The sequence below is a fragment of the Acartia tonsa genome, chromosome 3 (genome assembly GCF_053477335.1).
Source record: "Acartia tonsa isolate MP-2025a chromosome 3, ASM5347733v1, whole genome shotgun sequence".
NCBI classification, from domain to species: domain Eukaryota; kingdom Metazoa; phylum Arthropoda; class Copepoda; order Calanoida; family Acartiidae; genus Acartia; species Acartia tonsa.
Window position 1 is genome coordinate 5855133 of NC_137262.1, and position 21192 is coordinate 5876324.

The 21192-nt window shown below is 33.1% G+C and overlaps 2 protein-coding genes across 6 annotated transcripts in view; one reads left to right on the forward strand and one right to left on the reverse strand.

Annotated features, from left to right (window-relative positions):
* Nop56 (Nop56 ribonucleoprotein) overlaps positions 1 to 21192 on the forward strand; it is a 422283-nt gene that overhangs the window by 279942 nt on the left and 121149 nt on the right. The gene's annotated exons all lie outside the window — the stretch shown is intronic.
* The window catches only part of LOC145313134 (glycogen debranching enzyme), a 75027-nt gene that overhangs the window by 1273 nt on the left and 52562 nt on the right, over positions 1 to 21192 (reverse strand). For all 5 annotated transcript variants that reach the window (XM_080152405.1, XM_080152407.1, XM_080152406.1 and 2 more), the window contains 22 exons: positions 17063 to 17130; positions 16532 to 16610; positions 15971 to 16120; positions 14880 to 14947; positions 14341 to 14405; positions 13677 to 13717; positions 12644 to 12739; positions 12245 to 12339; positions 10976 to 11080; positions 10418 to 10476; positions 9149 to 9344; positions 8845 to 8883; positions 7814 to 7927; positions 7288 to 7375; positions 6467 to 6566; positions 5724 to 5817; positions 5219 to 5273; positions 4380 to 4547; positions 3872 to 3996; positions 3319 to 3405; positions 984 to 1062; positions 314 to 422 (listed from right to left, as the gene is read on the reverse strand). In XM_080152405.1, coding sequence (XP_080008531.1) covers positions 314 to 422; positions 984 to 1062; positions 3319 to 3405; positions 3872 to 3996; positions 4380 to 4547; positions 5219 to 5273; positions 5724 to 5817; positions 6467 to 6566; positions 7288 to 7375; positions 7814 to 7927; positions 8845 to 8883; positions 9149 to 9344; positions 10418 to 10476; positions 10976 to 11080; positions 12245 to 12339; positions 12644 to 12739; positions 13677 to 13717; positions 14341 to 14405; positions 14880 to 14947; positions 15971 to 16120; positions 16532 to 16610; positions 17063 to 17130 — 2080 coding nt within the window. The remainder of the gene's footprint in view (positions 1 to 313; positions 423 to 983; positions 1063 to 3318; positions 3406 to 3871; positions 3997 to 4379; positions 4548 to 5218; positions 5274 to 5723; positions 5818 to 6466; positions 6567 to 7287; positions 7376 to 7813; positions 7928 to 8844; positions 8884 to 9148; positions 9345 to 10417; positions 10477 to 10975; positions 11081 to 12244; positions 12340 to 12643; positions 12740 to 13676; positions 13718 to 14340; positions 14406 to 14879; positions 14948 to 15970; positions 16121 to 16531; positions 16611 to 17062; positions 17131 to 21192) is intronic.

The window sequence follows — 21192 nt, forward strand, 5'->3', positions numbered from 1 at the left end:
TTTATTCTAATTGGTTTCTGAAGAAAAAACCGAACTACATTATATAATAGGACTTACAAGTTTAATATCTTTTTTCGAATAAAATAGTTATTAACTTTTTATATCAACTTATTCAAATATTTTTTACGTTAAACCTCTTAAAATACTCTTGAATCTTAAATAAACAGAGAAGTTGAAATTGTTTTTCATTTAATAAGAGTTTGAGGACTTTTAATGTTTTAAGAAAAAATTACTGACACATAGATAGAGAGATAGAAAGACATTCTGTTACTTTTAAGAGAATTTGTCCTAGATAAAAAAAGCATTAAATTACCTAATCTGGCACCAATGTTCAAGAGTGCCCGCAGGAAGAACCCAACAGGCCAGAGCCATTCAGGACCTTGGTGATAGTTGGCTCCATGGGCCAGGCTAGGGTCACAACTCTGGAAAGGATAAAAGAACAGTCCATAATATAATCCAAATAACTCATGACTAGGGAACAAATATCCCACCACTCCGCAACTTACTTTTGAAAAAAATGAATATAACCCTATACATAACCCCTGAGCTGGATCTTTAAATCATTTTAGTGGTGCGCCAGATCGGGGTGAGCCAACTTTCCACCAATGAAATTTTATGAAATGCCCCGCTATGATTGGCGAGAATTCGGCGCACCCCGATCTGGCTCACCACTAAAATGATTTAAAGATCCAGCTTTGTATCTATTATAACCTAACCTAACCTACCCAAAACAAACAAGCACACGAATAATTACCCCCTACCCCATATTCTATTTTTATTTCAAACACAATCCCAATTAAATCAATAAGATTTTAATCAGGGATTGGCAGCCGCATGTAATCCTCAGTAAATTCACCACATTATGACTTCAAAATTCAGGTGGATGTATAAACCTGTAAAACAGAAAATCGATATTTTTTGGCATAAAAGCGGGTTAAAATTTGCGGATTATGCGCGGTGTTCGAAGCCTTGTTTTATTTTACCTGGTTGCTATTATCATAATCTCCTCTATAGGCCCAGTCACCAGAATCCAGGGTGGCCAAACCAAGAGGTCCCAACAACCTAAAATAATAACAAATATCCTTATACTAAAGTAACAGAATGTCTGTTTGTGTGTTTGTGTGTCTGTATTAAAGGATCTCGCTAACCGCTAAACCGATCGGGTTCTCCTTAACAGGGTAGATTCTCATAGGTCCCGGAAAGGTTTATAACTATTTTGGGGGAGGGTACCACCACCCTCCCAAGAGAAATCACAATAAATCGAATTTTTTTCTTCTTGAATGGAGACTCCTTCGCATCATTGCAAGGTATCGTATTATTTTTTTTAAAAATGCCAAACATTTAAAGTGCCACTAGAGGCCTCAAGGGGAGTAGCCGCTAGTGGATATAAAAGTAACAGAATGTCAGTAAGTTTGTCTGTACGTCTGTTGGTACTGATCTTGCTAACCCCTGAACCTTTACAATGTAGCTTCTCAAAGATTCTGGGTACAAACACCCTCCCCAAAAAATCACCCCAGAAAGACTCCACAATATTTTGTAAAAATTGAAAAAGGGAGGGTTGACTCCCCGGCCAACCCTTAACCACAACTGCCCATAAATGCCTTTAGTATTCTTTAAAAAAATATAAAAACATGAACGCCATTTATCTCATTGTTGTGTTTATAATATACATTCATTTTCTTTTAATATTAAAGACCATTATTTATTATAAGAAGAAAAATTTAATCTTTATAGTATAAGAATAACATTAATAATAATCCATTCTCTTGTTGTTATTCAATTAAGGTTAAAAAAATAATACTAGAAGATTAAGTATAAAGTTTTAAATGGTAAGAATGATCTCATTCAGTTTTTTTTATGTCAATGAGAGGATTATAACTATGTAATAAATAATTCTTTAATTCTTTATATACACATTTAAACAAGGATGACAACATCCATAAAAGCAAAGCTCTGAAACGGAAGGACAAAAGGGCATTAACACTTGTATAGTGTCAGAACTGTGTAATCAGAATATAAATGTTTAAGAGTCGAAGCAAATTGTAAGTAAATTTGTTGACAAATTGCTTGATGCAGGATAATGTTTAAAGACATACTTAAATTTTTAGGACTTGATTATAGAGTTGCTTTGCTTATAATATTGTACTTTGTTGTCCCAGGAATCAGTATACAAAAAAATCAGATCCAAAAGAATTAGATCATATAAAAATTTGTTGTTAAAAAAGTGAAAAAATCAACATGTTGAAAATTCTGGGACATTCTGGGAACGATTATAGAGTTGCTACGCTTTCTAAATTGTACCTAACCACTACAGGGATCACCATGTAAAATTTTAAGTCGATAATACAATTCTAACGTGCCTAAATTAACGTAAAAAGCTATCCGTCTCGGACGTACGGACGGGCGACAATAATTATAGAAAAGCTACGCTTTAAAAATATTCATGGTTTAACTCAAAGAAGATTATTAATTATTTCTCGCATCGTATTATAAACAGCTTTCCGCGGATATAGAATGTACAATGGTTTTAATCTTATGATTGTACATTTTTATATTCGTAGAAAGCTGGATATAATACGATGCTAGACATAGTTTTTTTCATATGGATGGGAACCGGTTTCTATCCACCGGATTCGAATGAATACGAGAAAATCAATTTCTAGATCTTGTAATTATGTTATATGAATACATTCTATAATTTATATATTCATAGGATTTCCTACTTAAATATGTACCGAAAATTCTATAATATTCAACATTAATCCTTATATAAAAGTAACAGGATGTGTCTGTGTGTGTGTTTACCGATGGATCTCAAACGATATGGTTCTCCTCTAGCTTCTCCTGGGAAGGTTTAAAACTACTTTGGTGGAGGGTACTAACATTAAAATTGGGGGGGGGGGGGGTAATTCTCCTCCCCCATCACCGTAAGTGCCAATAGATTCCTAGTGGCGTAACCGCTAGCCGCTGAACCGATATTGTTCTCCTTTACAGTGAAGCCTCTTATAGATCCTGGGAAGGTTTTAAACTATTTTAGGGGAGGGTATCTTCACTCCACTCCCCCTTCCCGATTTTTTTTACTCCTTTGAATACAAAATTAAAATGGGATGAGGTCGACTTTTCCCCCTCCTACCTTAAGTGCCCCTAGATGCCTCTAGGGGCGTATCCGCTAGTATTTTATAAATAAAGCATTAATTTCACAAACACAATAGTAAAACCAAACATATCCAATGAAAAGTTCTAATTGTGTCTTAATAAAGTGAATTGTCTTCTATCAAGCCAGGAACATTATTTTGTTTAAATCAACAATATCTATACCTCTTACTAACTGTGCTGAGGGCCTCCCAGGCGTGCTCAGGATTTACTAGGTCAGGTGCTACAGCCAAAAGTATACAAAAGTTTGGTCTGAAAAAAACATAACTATTCTATAGGAAAACAAAAAAACAGTAATTTATAAAAAGGACTAACACGCGAAAATACTAAATTGCCAATGACCTGCCAAAGAACAATTCAAATCTACCCTAGAAATTCTAGCTGTTAATGAGATCTTACACACATGCATTATTATAACCTACTTCTTTAGTATTTGTACAGTTTTAACCATGAACTTCTAATTTTGGTAGATTGGAAATGAAAAGAAACAGGTTTATAATAGATATATAGAATACGTGGATAAATTGACAAGGGAAAATTTGTCGTCAATTTAGTGTGCTAACATGGATGTTACGTAGTGGTCAGTTCGTTCATCCAATAGGATGGGGGGTATCGTTATTTTAGCCAGTTGATGAAAATCTGGTGCAACATCAAAGTAATTATATATCGATTTGTTTATTATTGTATAATCTTTCTCTGTCTAAAACAAATGATTTACCTTAGTTGATAATCAGTAAACTTATGTCCACTTGCCACACTGTCTTTATACATGTTAACACAGTTTACCAGGTCAGGATGGGGTTCTACACTTGATCCAGATTTTGATCCGACATAGAAATAATTCTAAATAAATAGGTATATTGTTATATTTTCATTATAATTCTTAGAAATTAATTTATTATAAATCTACTCGTTTTGTAATAAAGAAAACACCCAATCCAATTACTTCTCAAAATAAGATCGGCAAAAGGAATATGTATAAAATATTTCCTGTAGTGAACTAACTGTTAGACTAATCGAAGGACAACGTAAGTTATTGAGTGGATGCTTATCAATCAGGGGAGTTCATGGTCGAAAGTTCAAAAGCCAACGTCATAGAGCAGCTGATTAGATAAAAATACCACAAAAAATTCCCATGTCTTGAGCATTTTAAGAAAGGATATTGTATTCAAAGAGTAGCCATGAAAACAAAGAAAAATAATTTAAATCCATAAACTAACGGTTACCTCAAAATTAGCCTTAATCAATGCAGCCCACTCTTTCAAAGTTATGCTCTGTTGACCGCTGATTGTTTGGTGTGGATAGGCGGTCAGCCTGGCCAGGTCACAGAGGCAGGAATAGGAGAGTCCGACTATCTCTACAGCACTGCCATCTCGCGGCGTGCTTGGAACTCCCTAGTAATTAATATAGGTGAAGAAAATTTATCAATAAAAGTACAGCTACTCTATAACTTATACTACATCATCATAATCAGTCAGGGGGAAGAGGATATTTAGTTGTTTGTTACACCAGTCCTTAAAGTTTTACAAAAAAAGTTTTCTAATTTGGCTTAACAACTTTAAGGACTTTTATTGAATTCGGATTGGTTTATTGAGTTGAGTGTCCATCCAACGTTCTAACCACTAATTGTAATCTACAGAAGGGGTTATTTTGTGTATTATCATTGAGGATTGTATTATAATTACATCCAACGATCCATAGTGAAAAATAGTTAATCTACTTTAAAAATATTGCACAACTTTCCCATCAAACAAACACTTATTTTACAGTTTCACAGTTAACTGTTATTTTCCATAAAATATTGTTGGCTTATTTTAGCTTAAAATGTATATAAATATACAAATACATATTTTATGGTTTAGTTCAAAATTGCAAAAAAATAGTTTTGTAAAGAAGATGATAAAAGTCGCTCAAAAAAATTATAATGTCATGAAAATGAGGGATGAGCAGAGGAGGAGTGGGAAAGAAAAGCCCTAAAAATGAGATGGATAATCCCTCATTTTTATGACGTCACATTGACTCACTTTCAGTGTCTTCTTTTTGAAAACTAATAAAACTGTGCAACCTTATTTCCAGCTTCAAAGGAACTTCCCATTTTGTCCATCCAAGTTCCACAATTTCTAATTTTAAAAAATAATAGTTATTTATCGCATTGTATTATAGACAGCTTTCCGCGGATGTAAAAAGGAAAACTTAAGGAAAGATTAAAACCATTTTTGTTTGCTACGAGAGGCCGAATGCCCGGGCTAACAAAACTGATATGAACGTTATGATTTTTTTATTCCTGGAAAATTGTCTGTAATACGATGCTACACATGATTTAACAATATGGCTAAGAACCGATTCTAATCCAGCGGATATTAATTGGTTTAGAAGCTATACTGGAAAATTTTTTTTTACATAAATGAATAGCATATTACGTTTTACTCTAGCAGATATATAATTTTTCTATTTACAAATTATGTCAATATGAGAAAATATAACAAATTTAAAACTGTTTTAATTATATTACCCATCAATATAATTCATTAGATTATTCTATTATTAAAAAAGCAATTAAAGAAACGTACTTTGTATTTCCACCAAAGACAAAGCCATTAGTTTTATCAGTTCCAATTTCGTTGTTGAAACCCTCGTCTGTCATGTGCTCATCAATACGTTTGCCTGAAAAGTAGATTTTAAACATCAAAAAGCAATAAATTGGCTAAGAAACAATTCCTCCTCATGGATCCTATTCCATAATATAAAGAAGTAGAGTTTTGTTATCTGAAGCTTAAGATCTTGGAAAACGCTGTTCCGATATGGTTGTACTTTTCAAGGAAGCTTTACAATGGTGTTTGGGAGGTTTTAGGCTATTTTCGAATTTCTATGTCCTCCCAGAGAGGCTAGGGACGAAGCAAATAGTAAAGGACAGCAAAACAGACAGACGGACAAAAAGTAATTTATAGAGTAATTACTTGGCCAGGGGAATCTTCAAGAAATGCCAGAAGTCAATCTCTCATTCCATATGAGTAGATTGAACTTGCTTTAAGCGTTACAGAGTTAGACATATGTAGAGTAAATAATCTTGGATCATGGAAAGAAAACGAAGTAGCGCGTGGCGTCGTATTTTCACACTAGCTTTTGATAAGTTATTTTAGGTTATGTTGAGTTAGGTAAATGTTAATGATTGCCCTGCAAGGTTAGAGCCCCCCGCAGAGTCTAGAAATTGGAGAAAAACTACTTTGAAAATTCGACGAAACACGCTACATTGTTTTCTTTCCATGATCCATAATCTTTTGTCGGGTGAATCTTCACAAAAAATGCCTATAACCTGCGTTCCATTCTCTAAACTTGAGTCCATTCCAATGTTTGGTCAAAGCTTCATTGATAACCTCATGTAGAGGCTGAGTTTTCTCTGCTGCGTTGTCCTCCTAGCAATGAACGAAAAATTAGGGGGGAAATATTTATTAGTTAATTATAGAACAACATCCATCATTGAAAATATTTGTTAGTGAATTAAAGAACAACATCCATAAGTAGCAACTAGCAAAAAAAATCATGGATGTAGAAACGAACAAAGTAAATTAAAGAGCAAATGTTGAAAGTTAATAAAAAGAGAGGAGACAAAAGAGAAAGAAGGATAGAAGATAAAAAAATCACCTTTATGAAAAATTTATTTAGTAGCATGGCCAACCGACCGTCGGACTAAGTAAGTTGTATACTGTTTGCTTTTAGGAACGTAGTATTTTTACAAAGGATCAGTAGTCTATCTTCAATAGCAGCCGATATAATTACATATACCCATAACCTTATGGACGGACGGATGGCCACAAAAGGTGAGTCATAGAGTTGCTTCGTTACTAAAATAAGAAAAGACAAATGTAAAACAAAAACAAAAGGAAAAGTAATATAAAAAAAATCGGGAATAGTCCCTTTCGTAACATCAAATGGCTTTTTATAGGTTATTTTAGGTTAGGTTAGGTTATATTGGGTTAGGTGATTGCCCCACAGGGTTAGGTAATTGGCCAAGCAGGGTTAGAGCCCACCGCAGGGGCTAGAAATAGGAGAAAAGCTATAACTTTGAAAAATACGAAGAATCGCCCCATAAGGTGCGATGTTACGAAAGGGACTATACCCAAAAAATCTTTTTACCTGTACATCACTTGGGAAAAGTCTAACAACAGGATCATTCAGAATATTTGCGCCGTCATCTTTCAGCTCAATATAATCAAGAACAGCTCTAAAATTATCTTAATTTAATTAAACTAGCGGCTGAGCTCCTAGAGGCATCAAGAAACACTTGAGCAAGGGGGGGGGGGGATTAACTCCTTTACTTTAGTTTTTAGTTTTAAAAAAAATGAGGGGTATTTTTTCCTGAAGAGTTATCTTTGGATGGTGGAGTTAAAATCCTTCCTTGGACCTACAAGAAGCTTTACTGTAAAGGAGACCCATATCGGTTCAGCGGTTATCAAGATCTTTCGCAATAGACAAAAAAAACTACTTTACTTGATAGGATTTACTGATAACGAAATTAATAATTTTGCTTTATTTTGGTTCTACTACAACCTACAATATAAAGTTTATTGAAAGTTGGAAACTCAAATTAAAATAAAAACTTTTAGGATGAAAATGGTGGTTACAGAGAAAAATATTAGTTAATAATTATGATTTTAGTTACCTTAACCACCACCAGATGGCATCTCTGCAATTGAATCTTGCATTGCGTCCACCATCCAACAAGTTAGGGATAAGACCATGGCGTAAACAACCAGCATAGCCGAGCAGGATGTCCCTTAATAATTCACTGTGGGCTAGAATTGAATCAAGACAAAAGTAAGTGCCGAGCCCTGGGACCTATGTATGGTGAAAATAGACATAAAACCATGATGATTCCAGGTTAAACCAAAATATTTCAGCGGGGGCTTTTTGAGAAAATTAGATTTGAAAATTTCAAGTTCAATTTTCACCCGCTAGGAGTTGCCGCATAATCATGACAAGAAAAGCAAATATTATTTATTTTAAATTTTGAACAACTTTGCTTTTATGAAGTCCTTCTTAAAACCTCTCTATGTATGATTTATTTTAGGTTGAATTTTCGGGACCTTTGCAAAGCAAGTGATAAAAATGGCCATTTATTAACTCCCGTCAGGAGTGGTTTTATGAAGAACTTTATAAAAGCAAAGTTGTTCAAAATTTAAAATAAATGATATTTGCTTTTCTTGTCATGATTATGCGGCATCTCCTAGGGAGTGAAAATTGAACTTAAAATTTTCAAATCTAATTTTCTCAAAAAGCCCCCGTTGAAATATTTTGGTTTTACCTGGAATCATCATAGTTTTATGTCTATTTTCACCATACAAAGGTCCCAGGGCACGGCACTTACTTTTGTCTTGATTCAATTCTAGCCCACAGTGAATTAATAAATGTTGAATTTTGACACAAAATCAGAGGCGTGCAGAAAGGTTTATAGGCGAGTGTCAAAATCACTACACCTACTCAAATTAATATCTTTCTAAGGTTAAACTACTAAGTAAAATTCAATGATTGGTTATCATTTCTATATCAATAGAAAAGGCAGGTACTTAATTAGTAATCCTCTTAACAAAGAAACACGAATAATTGTATTTTTACAAAGTGATTTTTTGCATAATTCAATTAGAAAAAATATTAATTTTGATCCTTCAGTTACAGACATTGAAAAAATCTTACCTTGCAGCGGTAAACTGCCCTGTCGTCAACAGCAGACCTCTGAAAACACAATTAAATTGAAATAAAGATATTATCTAGTACTTAAAGTATTTATTTTATTCCTTGGTACATTTAATTCTTCCTTAAAATAGCCTGAAATCCTAGTCCTATTTTCCTATTGATCTTAAATTCTATAGATATTCATTCTATTCAACTTCTAGCTTTATTAAATTATTTAGTTTAGTTTATAACAATCTATTCTCCATTGAACTATGCAAATTATGCTTTAGAAAGCTGGTTGTGTTTTAAACAAAAACATCTCTACCTCAAAGAGATAAATGTATCCCTGCCCCAAGATCGCATGTAGCCAGTTGAGAAATGCGGCAAGCCGGCTGCCAGAGTTGGGGAAGGAGTCATTGCAGGGGGCTCCAGGTCACCAGATAGTTGGGGGAGTGGGGCACTAGGCATGGCAGCTAGGTGGATTAGGGTGCCACGTGACAAAGATTCAACAAGCTTTGAACCTGAAATATAGTTTAATATTTGTCTTAACAAATGTTTTGTTTTGGTCAAAGTAGCACGAATTAATATTCAAGAATTTGAATTTTTAGTTTTATCGGTCGATGTGCTACACATGAAATAATTAAACTTGCAAATCAATATTTGTCTTTTAGAACACAATATTTTACATATTATTGATTAAATATGAAATAGCAAATATTATTAACATAAATGGCTTCTTTTATTTGTTTTATATTACGAATTTTATGTGGGTGTACAAATATTAGAATTTGAATTGTTCATGGAAAGGTCAATAGCAAAATGATATAATTTAAATATAAAGGGACTACCCAAATCCAACCCCCCCCCCCCCTACAAACACTTATTTATTTTCAAAAAAATCTCCAATCCATTGTGGGTTCTACTAAATTTAATAACCAAAAAAAACGCCAAAATAACTGAAGATAAATTTAAATTTTCAAAAACTTGAATTTTTTTAATCGGCATGGTACTTAATTGTAAAAATAATTACAAAAATCGGTAATTGCGGTAATTAGGCCAATAATAAGATTTAATTAATTTTAATTAGGCCTGATAATAGGGTGATTTGAAAAAACAAATGATTGTTAATCTTTCATTGGTGTTTTTAGGGATAAAAAGGGACAAGACAATGAACGACAAAGGTAGGTTGTGCTAAAATTCCGTAAAGGTTTGAGTTTTAAGGCTTAAAAACAGTAGTAGAGCGATAAAATAGTAGTTAACTTTAAAACAAAATTTTTTGTCTATAGTTCATTTCAATTAGGAATACACATATATAGTGAATATTATCGTTCTACTTTTGTTTTTAAGCCTTAAAACTTACACCTTTACGTAATTTTAGCACAACCTATCCCCCCCCCCCCTTTATATACATTCCCAATGATGATAAACAAAATTAGCCCTACTGAAGTTTAAAATTATTGGATGAAATGTTTGGAACCAAAAAATCTAAATTCAACAGATGTACTCAAAGCCAACGAATAAGATAAGGTTATAAAAACAAGATATATCCAACTATCGTTCCTTCCTTTAATAAATTCTAACATCTAGAAATTACCTCTTTTAACAAAATCTGACATAATTGTAAAAGATCTTCTATCCAGTGAATCATAAACTCTATAATTCATATATCAAAATAAAAATTACTTCTAAAAAACAGAAAAATATTTTTTAGTTGCAAAGTTAGATATATAATCAGTGTATGTCTTTATGTCAGTAAGGCTATGGGTTAAATGTGATTTTCGGTAAAGATTCCTATGACATATGCGCATTTAAACTATACAATTCGTCCGTTTGTCTGTTGGTCATACTTAAAAAGACCTTATTTTTTCAAAGGTTTCGTGATTTTCTTTGAGCCTTTGCTTATTCTCTCTATTTATTTTCTTTCCTTTGTTATGACAACAGAACGTCTTCTCTATAAGTCACTTTGTCTGGTAGTCCATTCCATGTTTTTTCTTCGCTACCAATGGATGTTGTCATCTTTGTTCCAATTGTAAAGCAAATATTGGTATTTACAAAAAAAACACTTAAATTCCTAATAATAATGGTAAAAGTTTAAGTGGGAAACAAGAACAAGAACTTACTAAGCTGTACTAATAATAATGATATAAAATTCCTTGAAACAACACTGTGAAAATATCTTGGTATGAGATATCTTGGAAGGTTGGCTATCTCTTGGAAGCTATACTTTAACCATTCTCCAAGTTTACTAGTTCCATTTCTAAAAAATATATATATTTAGAGTATAGTTTGTCCGGATATCCGGTTTGGCCGGTTATCCGGCCGGATACCGGATATTGAAACTATCCGGTTATAGGATATCCGGCTGATTTTTGACGCCGGATATCCGGTAATTTGCTGGATATCGAACGTTGGCCAGATATCCGGCCGGAACCGGGTATCCGGCATGAGAAATCAGCAGGATATCCGGTATCCGGTATACGGCCAAAAAAGTATCCGGCCCAACACTAAATTTTAGAGACATAGTTATTTTCCCATAGTAAATTTATCAGGGATCAAGAGGGATAAGACAATGGATGATAAATTAATGTGCGCCCACATAATAGTAAACAAAATTGACACTTCTGTAGATTAAAACTGATGATTGAAAAGTTTTGAGACTGCTAGTTTTAACTAAACTAAGATTTGTCAAAAGTTTTAGGCCAGCGAATGAAAAAGTTGGATGATAAAGTTTGGTTTCCTTCAAATTTTCTCAACTTATGGATTAGTGGGTCCTGGGAACCTAGTCCAGGGCTAGATTAAGGGTCGAAAAATTCTAAACGAAAAGAATGGAAATAGAAAAGATCAATTGTCAATGCTTTTAGTGTAAGTAAATTTTTTTATTTTCTTTATTTGCAACGTAATAAAAAACAAAAATTTGGAACAGAAAAAGCTTAAGTGACATAAACTAAATATGTTTTTTTTTATAGGAAGTTACATTTTTTATTTACAGTATTAGCAACGAATAATAAACAAAAAATATAATATTAAAAGCTAAGTGGCATGGACAAAATTTTTTTTTATATTATTAAGTTACATTTTTGATTTAGTGTATTTGCAACTTATTAAACAACATTTTTTTATATTAGAAAAATACATTTATTGTATTTGCAACGCAATAAACAACTACAAAAAATTTTAGTACAATGTTTGTTTATTAAATTGACAACTACTGACCGTGCATAATTATTGATTGAAAAATCTGCCATTTTCTAAAAACTTAATATTTTGCAGAATTATTTCTTAAAGAAAATTAATTGCCAATATTCGCAATCCTTGAAAACTAAGCGAAAATTACAAATTTCCAAGAAAAAGTCTTTCACACAGATCAGCTTCATACGAAAGTGGGCAAAAGCATGTAAGAATTGTCCTATCAAATATATACCTTGAAGACAGCCTATCAGCAGTATAATTCATGAGCCAGTCTCCATTTCTCAGGTTGGCTGCCAATGGGTGGCCCAAGTCATTATGTTCGGCGATCTTAAAATAAATGTCAAATGATGGTATGATATAATTTAATAAATAACTGGAGCTTTAAAGGCTAATGTTTAAGTATAGTTAAAATTAAAGGATAAAATACATGGATAGACAGGTTAAAATTTGTAGTCAATTAAGGTTGCTAATATAAACCTCATTTATAGTTCAATTGGTTCCTCGATTAGGAGAGAAGGGAATGGATGAGAGGAATCGTTATTTTAGCCAGCTTTGAAGTATAACATTATTGAGTACATGAAAATCTGGTGCAACATCCACGTAATTATATATCGAATAGTTTGTTATTAACCTGGTTTAGAAGGGGAGCAAGTCCAGCCAATCCACAGTAAGTTAAATCTCCATAATTGGGGATGTTATAGGTACCATATCCAAATTCTTTACCCTCCTAAATATTCAGAATTAGATAAACAAAAATCATCTGAATTATACTGGTTCCAAAAATTATAAAAATATTCTCTAGCATAATGACTTAAAATTAGTTCCCGCAAAATCATGATTTTTATTAATTGTGTTGCCAAGACCACGCAAATTCAGCTTTCAATAACTTCATGAAAAACTCTATAAAAGCAAAATTTTAACAATAAGAATATTTATTTTAAAAGTATATTCCTTGCATTTTTAGTTGCCAGAAAAGAAATCTATGCATCTTGTTTAGCTAGATGATATTGGCCTAGTTAAAATTGGAAACTTTAAATTACAAACTAAACTTTTACATTAATAAACTGCGTTTAGCAACCAATTATGCGCAGAACATTTGTGATTCATTTGTTATGGTATTTTTAAAAGCGAAGCTTTTTTATAATTAGGGTCGGTCCGTCCATCCGTCCGTCACAGAGAGTTAGCTCTTTTCATTAATTTAAACAGGTTAGAATTGTCCTATCGATTCCAAACTTTGCATGATGATTCATATAGTAGTTAGGTACAATTAAGAAAGCGTAGCAACTCTATAAACAATACCAGAATGTCCGTACGTCCATTTCAAACATGTCGATTTTTAACTTTTTTGACAACAAATTTTTGTATGTTAAAATTATCCGATTCTTCTGATTTTTTGAAAACTGATTCTTATTACAAGGTACAATGTTATAAGCGAAGCATCTCTATAAACAAGTCCCAAAAATGTAAGTATGTCCTTAAACAGTATCATCTATTTATGCAGTTTTGCAACAAATTTTCTTAAAATATTGTTTGTACTGATGAATTAATATTCTGCTAATTCAGTTCTGACAATCTACAAGTGTTAATCTTCGTTTGTCCTTCCATTTCAGAGCTTCGCTTTTATGGATGTTGTCATCCTTGTTTTTGTAAAACTAAAAATAGACCTGATCACATTGATACAGAGCATACTGAAGGTCTCCCATGTCTGAATAGAAAAAAAATAATGAAAAACTTTTCTATATCTATAATACAAAGTAGCTTGAGGTCTGTCAGTCTGTCCGTCCGTCTGTAAGTCTGTCCGTCTGAAGCTTAAGATCTCAGTAACCACTGAACCGATTGGATTCTATTCTTCAGGGTATATACCTTTTGGTCCTGTTGTGGTTTTAAGCTATTTTCTTGGCGGATGTGACACCCTCAACCCCCTCAAAAAAATTTCTTGAGAAACAACTTCAAAATAAATGGCAGCACCAGAAATACTTAATTTTGAAAAACTTGGGGAAAAAAGCCCCTAGATGCTAGGGGTGAAGCTGCTAGTTAATTAAATGACAACAAAAAATAGAAAATAGTTATTTCTCGCATCGTATTATAAACGGCTTTCCGCGGATATAGAATGTACAATAATAAGATTAAAACTAGTTTTTTTAGCCCCGAGGTGCCGAAGGCACCGGCTAAAAAACTGGCTTTAGTTTTATAATTGTACATTTTTATATTCGTAGAAAGCTGAATATAATACGATGCTAGACATAGTTTTTTCGTATGGTAAGAACCGGTTCCTATACAACGGATTCGAATGAATACGAGAAAAGAAACTATAAATGTAAATCTTACCTAGGTTTTGAATGATATCATCCAGAGCGTCAAAGTTGAGATCATGTATGTTAGCCAGAGCGTTTCTAAACAACAACAAATTTCTTGGTTCGGTATCTAGAGTAGGGTTGGGCCGGATATCCGGTCATTTTCAATATCCGGCCGGATACCGGATATAAAATCTATCCGGTTACATGATATCCGGCTGATTTTTAACGCCGGATATCCGGTTATCCGGTAATTTGCCGGAAATCGAACGTTTGCCAGATATCCGGCCAGAACCAGTTATCCGGCATTAGAAAATAGCCGGATATCCGGTATCCGGCCCAACCCTAATCTAGAGGCTATGTTTAAAAGGAGAGAAAAGGGCAGAAAAATAGCCTTAAACCATCCCTAGACGTAAATTTAAAAATTACCTGTTTTAAACCTACCAGGGACATATGTAACGCCTCTAAAAGAAGAACTCAATCGGTTCAGTAGTTAACGAGATCTTAACGCACAAACAAACAAAAAAACCTTACTTCTTTACTAAAACAGAATACACCTAAATTGATTTTTACCTGTGTTTTTCAATTGGACGTACAGAGAAAACTACAAAACTTCCAGCAATGAGACAGCTCAAATCAACCTATATATTAAAAATTTGCAATAACTAATTGTGTGGGTTGTTTATTTATTAAATAGTTTTTTTCTATATCAACATATTTTTAAAAGCGAAGCTTTTCTATAATTAGGGTCGGTCCGTTCGTACGTCCGTCCGTCCGAGATAGATAGCCTTTATTGATTAATTTAGGCATGTTAGAATTGTCCTATCGATTTCAAACTTTGCATGATGATTCCTGTAGTAGTTGGGCAAGATTTAGAAAGCGTAGCAACTCTATAATCATTACCAGAATATCCGTACGTCCATTTTAAACATGTCGATTTTCTACTTTTTTAACAACAAATTTTTAAGTGATCTAATTTTCCGTTTGATTTGATTTTTGGTATATTGATTCCTGAGACAACAAAGAACAATATTATAAGCGAAGCAACTCTATAATCAAGTCCTAAATATGTAAGTATGTCCATAAACATTATCATGTATCAAGCATTTTTTCAACAAATATACTTACAATTTTGCTTCGACTCTTCTGATTATTCAATTCAGACACTATACAAGTGTTAATGTCCGTTTGTCCTACCGTTTCAGTGCTTCGCTTTTATGGATGTTGTCATCCTTGTTAAAGAATAAAATCGCAATACACAAAAAATGTAAGCGTAGAAGAAGTTTAGAAAGAGGGGGTTGTGTTCTGAAAAAAAAATCAAATAGTATTCTAAAAAAGATACTACAATGCAAATTGGGATGTGATTAGCACAAAGGGGCTTGATTCAAAATATTGGAGAGGATGAGATAGAAAAAATAACCTAAAAATTTCAAATACATACTTTATCAACCCAAAAAACTTTGGTGCTTCACAAAATATTAGCTACTGCGCCCCGGCCTCTGGTGGAGAGAGGTTATGTTCAGGAGAAGAAAAAAAACTAAAACCAACCCAAGAAATTTGAAAGTTTCCCTGAAAAGTACAGCCAATTCGGACAAGCAATATTTGGTATTTTTAGCTTCAAACCAAAATCCTTACTACTTTATTTTACAGGACATGTAGCTTACCTTGACTTTACCATCATGTTCAGTCACTTTAATCATATCTGAGGTAAATTCTTGAACCTCCGCCCTCCAATTCATGCAACCATTGATAAAATCTTCGTGTCTCACAAATGGATCCAGAGTGTTGACAGGGTCTAGCTTTATCATTTTAGCCTATATTATAAAATCATTTTTTTTGGGGGGGGTTACTTTAATGGAATTATTATAACTTGGATCTTAAACCTGATTTCCGAGAACTTTTGCGCCAACCCCTTCCCTCCTGCTGGATGAACGAAATGACCAATAACTTATGTTCATGTTACCAACTAAATTGACGAATTTTTGTCGAGTCCTAATATCCACGTATGTTCTAAATCTACATCCATTATGACCTATTTTCGATTCAATTTTTAAAGAAAGTGGTTCATCTACTAAAAATTCAATTATTTGGTTGAAAAAAAACTATCATAGCTAGTTGCTTTATACATATTTTTTTATTTTCACATGATCATATTTATGTTGTTAGTCAGAATATTCATAATGACTCTCAAGGCAGTAGACAAATGAGATTCTTATAGCACTGACCTCTAGTAGAATTTGTTGCAACTCTCCTTCAACATCCAAATGAACATTCCTGTTATCCTCTCTTGCCTTGTGGTTGAACCTACACCAAAAACTGATAGTCATATATTATATTTTACAATTAGGAAAAAAAATGGGGTATAGTCCCTTTCGTGACAACGCCTCTTAAGGGGGGTTTCATAGCATTTTCACAGTATCTTTTAAAAGGTTAGTTTAGTCTTGGTTAGGTGATTGCCCCGCAGGGTTAGAACCCATCGCAGGAGAAAATATACTGTGAAATTACGACGAAACACCTCTTAAGAGGCGTTGTCACGAAAGGGACTATATACCCCAAAAAAGAAAATGGCTAAACTAATAATTAATAAAGAATCGCAACCAGATCAAACATACAAACAAATATAGATTTTACTGCTTAACACAATCAAGTATCAAAATTGGTGAATTGATAAAAAGGGGCAAAAAATCTAAAAGTTATTAAATTTTTTGTTGTTAAAATCTCATCCCCCGCATACATGATTTGAGAAATACTAATACCTGGTATGAGCGACCATGATGACTGAACACCTTGTCTCAGGAGAATGACGGGTCACAGCTACCATATCCTATTGTAAGGTTTTTGTATGTAGATTAAAATCTCGCAAATTGCTGGTTTTAGACGGTTTAGGCTTTTTAAATCAGCCTCACTACTATTGTACGAAATCGTTATTGTTATCTAAATATACTACTTACTTATTTACAAATAAAATATAGGGATTTAAATATTAAAATAACAAAATTACAGTGCATATTTAAAAGTGAGGCTTTTCTATTGTTATCTAAATATACTACTTACTTATTTACAAAATAAAATATATGGATTTAAATATTAAAATAACAAAATTACAGTGCATATTTAAAAGTGAGGCTTTTCTATTGTTATCTAAATAAACTACTTACTTATTTACAAAACAAGGATGACAACATCCATAAAAGCGAAGCACAGAAACGGTAAGACAAACGGACATTAATACTTGTATAGTGTCAGAACTGAATAATCAGAATATAAATGTATAAGAGTCAACGCAAAATTGTAAGTAAATTTGTTGAAAAACAGCTTGATTCAGGATAATGTTTATGGACATACTTACATTTTTAGGACTTGAATATAGAGTTGCTTCGCTTATTACATTATACTTTGTTGTCCCAGGAATCAATACACCAAAAATCAGATCAATCGGATGATCAGACCACATAAAAATTTGTTGTTAAAAAAGTAAAAAATCAACATGTTTAAAATGGACGTACGGACATTTTGGTGATGATTATAGAGTTGCTACGCTTTCTAAATCGTACCAAACTAATAAAGAAATCACCATGCAAAATTTGAAATCGATAGGACAATTCTAACATGCCTAAATTAACGAAAAAAGCTATCCGTTACGGACGTACGGACGAACCGACCCTAATTATAGAAAAGCTTCGCTTTTAATAAAATATAGGGATTTAAATATTAAAATAACAACATTACACTGCATATTCAAAAGTGAGGCTTTTCTATAATTAGGGTCAGTCCGTCCATACATACGTACGGAGAACGGATAGCTTTTTTCGTTAATTTAGGCATGTTAGATTGGCCCTATTGATTTCAAACTTTGCATGGTGATTCCTGTAATAATAGTTTGGTACAATTTATAAAGTATAGCAACTCTATAATCGTTACTATAATGTCCGTACGTCCATTTTAAACATGCTGATTTTTTATGTGATTTAATTATCCGATTGTTATTATTTTTTTTAATACTTAATCCTAGGACAACAAAGTACAATGTTATAAGCATAGTATCTCTATAATCAAGTCCTAAAATTGTAAGTATATCCTTAAACATCATCCTGCATAAAAGCAGTCTTTCAATAAATTTACTTACAATTTTGTTTCGACTTTTATACATTTATATTCTAATTATTCAGTTCTGACACTTTACATGTGTTAATGTCCGTTTGTCCTACCATTTCAGGGCTTTTGTGTATGTTTTCATCCTTGTTTGATGTAGTTGATTTTAAATCCATGGCAACAAAAACAATAACAAACTAAAATTTGTTTTTGAAACCAAACAAAAATTAGGTTTGAATTCAAATATTTAAAGTGTACAGTTAATTAAGCATAACTTTTTATAATATTCTTTATTCACTCCGTATGGAGGAAAATTATTTTCTCGGCTGCTATTTATCAGTTAAGATTCCTATGACATATGCACATCTAGTCTAAAAATTGTTTTGTCCGTCTGTCTGTAGGTCATGCTTTAAAAGACATTCATATTTTAGGGGTTTCGTGATTTTCTCGCATATTTTCTAACTTTTTTATGCAAACGGATTATCTACTCTATAACTCACTTTGTCTGTTTGTGCATTCCATGATTTTTTGGTGATTTGCTACATGGATGTTGTCATTCTTATTGGGTAAATACTTGAATGATGAAAGTTCTACATTTTAATGAATATCAAATGATGACAATTAGTTCCTTTTTAGTCATTAATTAAGGTTTTTTTTTAATGCAACCATCTCGTAATCAATGATTAAATAGCACTTAGAATTCGAATTTCGATCTGAAATTTTGAATGAATGGAGATGCGATCCTCAATTTTCAAATTCTTTGAACGTACATATGAGACTTTTACAGAAATGCTTCGCATCCACAACTATCTATCTATGCTTGATATAAAGTCAACACTTTATAGATCATATTATGAACCTTTGATTGACACGTGCCCTGCAATTAACTAGTAGCACTCAGGGGCAAGACACAATTACTTTAGCTAGGCCCAAGGCATTATTTGTATCAATTTATGCATTCATAGGCCTATCCTTACCTATATGACACCATATATGGGTAACGCTAGCCTATTCATGGTAATCTGTATGTGATTTGCTAATAGTATATGTTTATTAAAGATATTATGTTTATAGTTAATGTAATCATACAAACAACTAGTTCAAATATGTATGCCTACAACCATGCCTGATTTACGTCACATATTAACACACAGATATTTAATTGCACAGACAAACACTAAAATCCTGGTCCAGAGCTAATGTTATAGCATGTACCTCTTGAATTTATTCAGTTATTTACTAACTCTCCTACCATCAACTTCTCTTTCTGGCTTTAAAAGGTAATGACTTAGTTGTTTGGCATGCATTGTAGTTTAAATTTAGGCCCCTTAGTACTTAGCATGAATTGAGCTCAGGCCTTATGTTAGAACTCTAACACTTAGCACAATTCACTGCTTGGGACTTAGGGCATATTTCTGTCCTACTCTACTTATAATTTTAACACTTATCCTGTAAATATTTTCATACTTAACTTATGCACTTGTGATATAAATACACTTTATAAAAACATTTTCCTTCCTTAATACTTAACATACTTATATAATTCTGATCGAATATCAAAACCAACCATTTATTCTTAGGTTAAAGCAACATAATACTTCGCGTGGGTCTTTGGTTGAGCTTCCACCAGCTCAACCAAATTCGTATTATACTTGTGGGAATAGAGGGTTAAGCATTCTAAACAAACGAACCGACGATGAGAATGTCTATGTGTATTGCATTAAAATTAGGTTTTAGTAGTACTCATAGAAGAGCGGTCTCCATACCTAACTATGGACAAACGCCCCATTCGCACACACAATGGTGCAACTTACCGGTTGTATCTTGGAAAATTTTACTTCATAATTTTTTTTTATTTTTTTCCCTTACCGTACCCGAACCGCCTAAGGCAGGTATTTTTACCAAAATCGAATAATTGTAGTTATGGCAAAATCGGATTTACCAAAACCTGTGAAACTATTTGAGAGCAAGGTTAGGACTATGAGGCGTTTGAAGAGATAGGGACTGAAAGGCACGACACAAATGCAATTGAGAGCCTCGTGTACGAGCAGTTGCACTAGCTGACACTCTAGAGGCCCTAGAGAATGCTAGCATATTTGTGGCCATTGGTCGCCGCCCTATAAGGACACTCGCACTGGTTGACACTCTAGAGGCCCTAGAGAATACCAGCACACCGGCACCTCCATGTCCGCCTCTCTTTAGTAAAACACTTGATTTGGAATAATCTATGATTGAGCTATGTGCAAAATTTTGATTTCTGGACTTAGTCAGGATTTTGAAATTTAGGAGTTGTGCTAGGTGGCGGAGTATATATATAAATCTTCGGACTTAGTATGATTTTTACTTATTCGGAAATTCTCTAAGTGTTGAAATACTTGAATCTTTGATACTTAAACCAGAACTTATTAAGAATCAAGCATGGAGTAACTTTTCATTTATAAGCTATCAAAATACTATTTGTAAAGGACCATTTTGAACTGCCTTATTAAATGAAAACTTAGGAGCAAATCCTATAGAACACGGGAAACGCTGTTAGTTGGGATACATATTGTCTTTGGAGCCATGTTTCTGAAACAATATGCCGAAAGCAGTTAGTACTCTTGAGTCGTAGTAAAGGGCCAAAAGATTATTACAAACTTGTAGCATTTATACTCAAGTTAAATTGTACTAATACTTTGGTGCCGTTAGAACCGATTTTCTGAGATTTGCACTTACTTATACATGCCTAGGACTTATATTCTTAATGCAATTCTGATTTATATGCGGATGTATCAAAATAACTATCGCCTCTAAA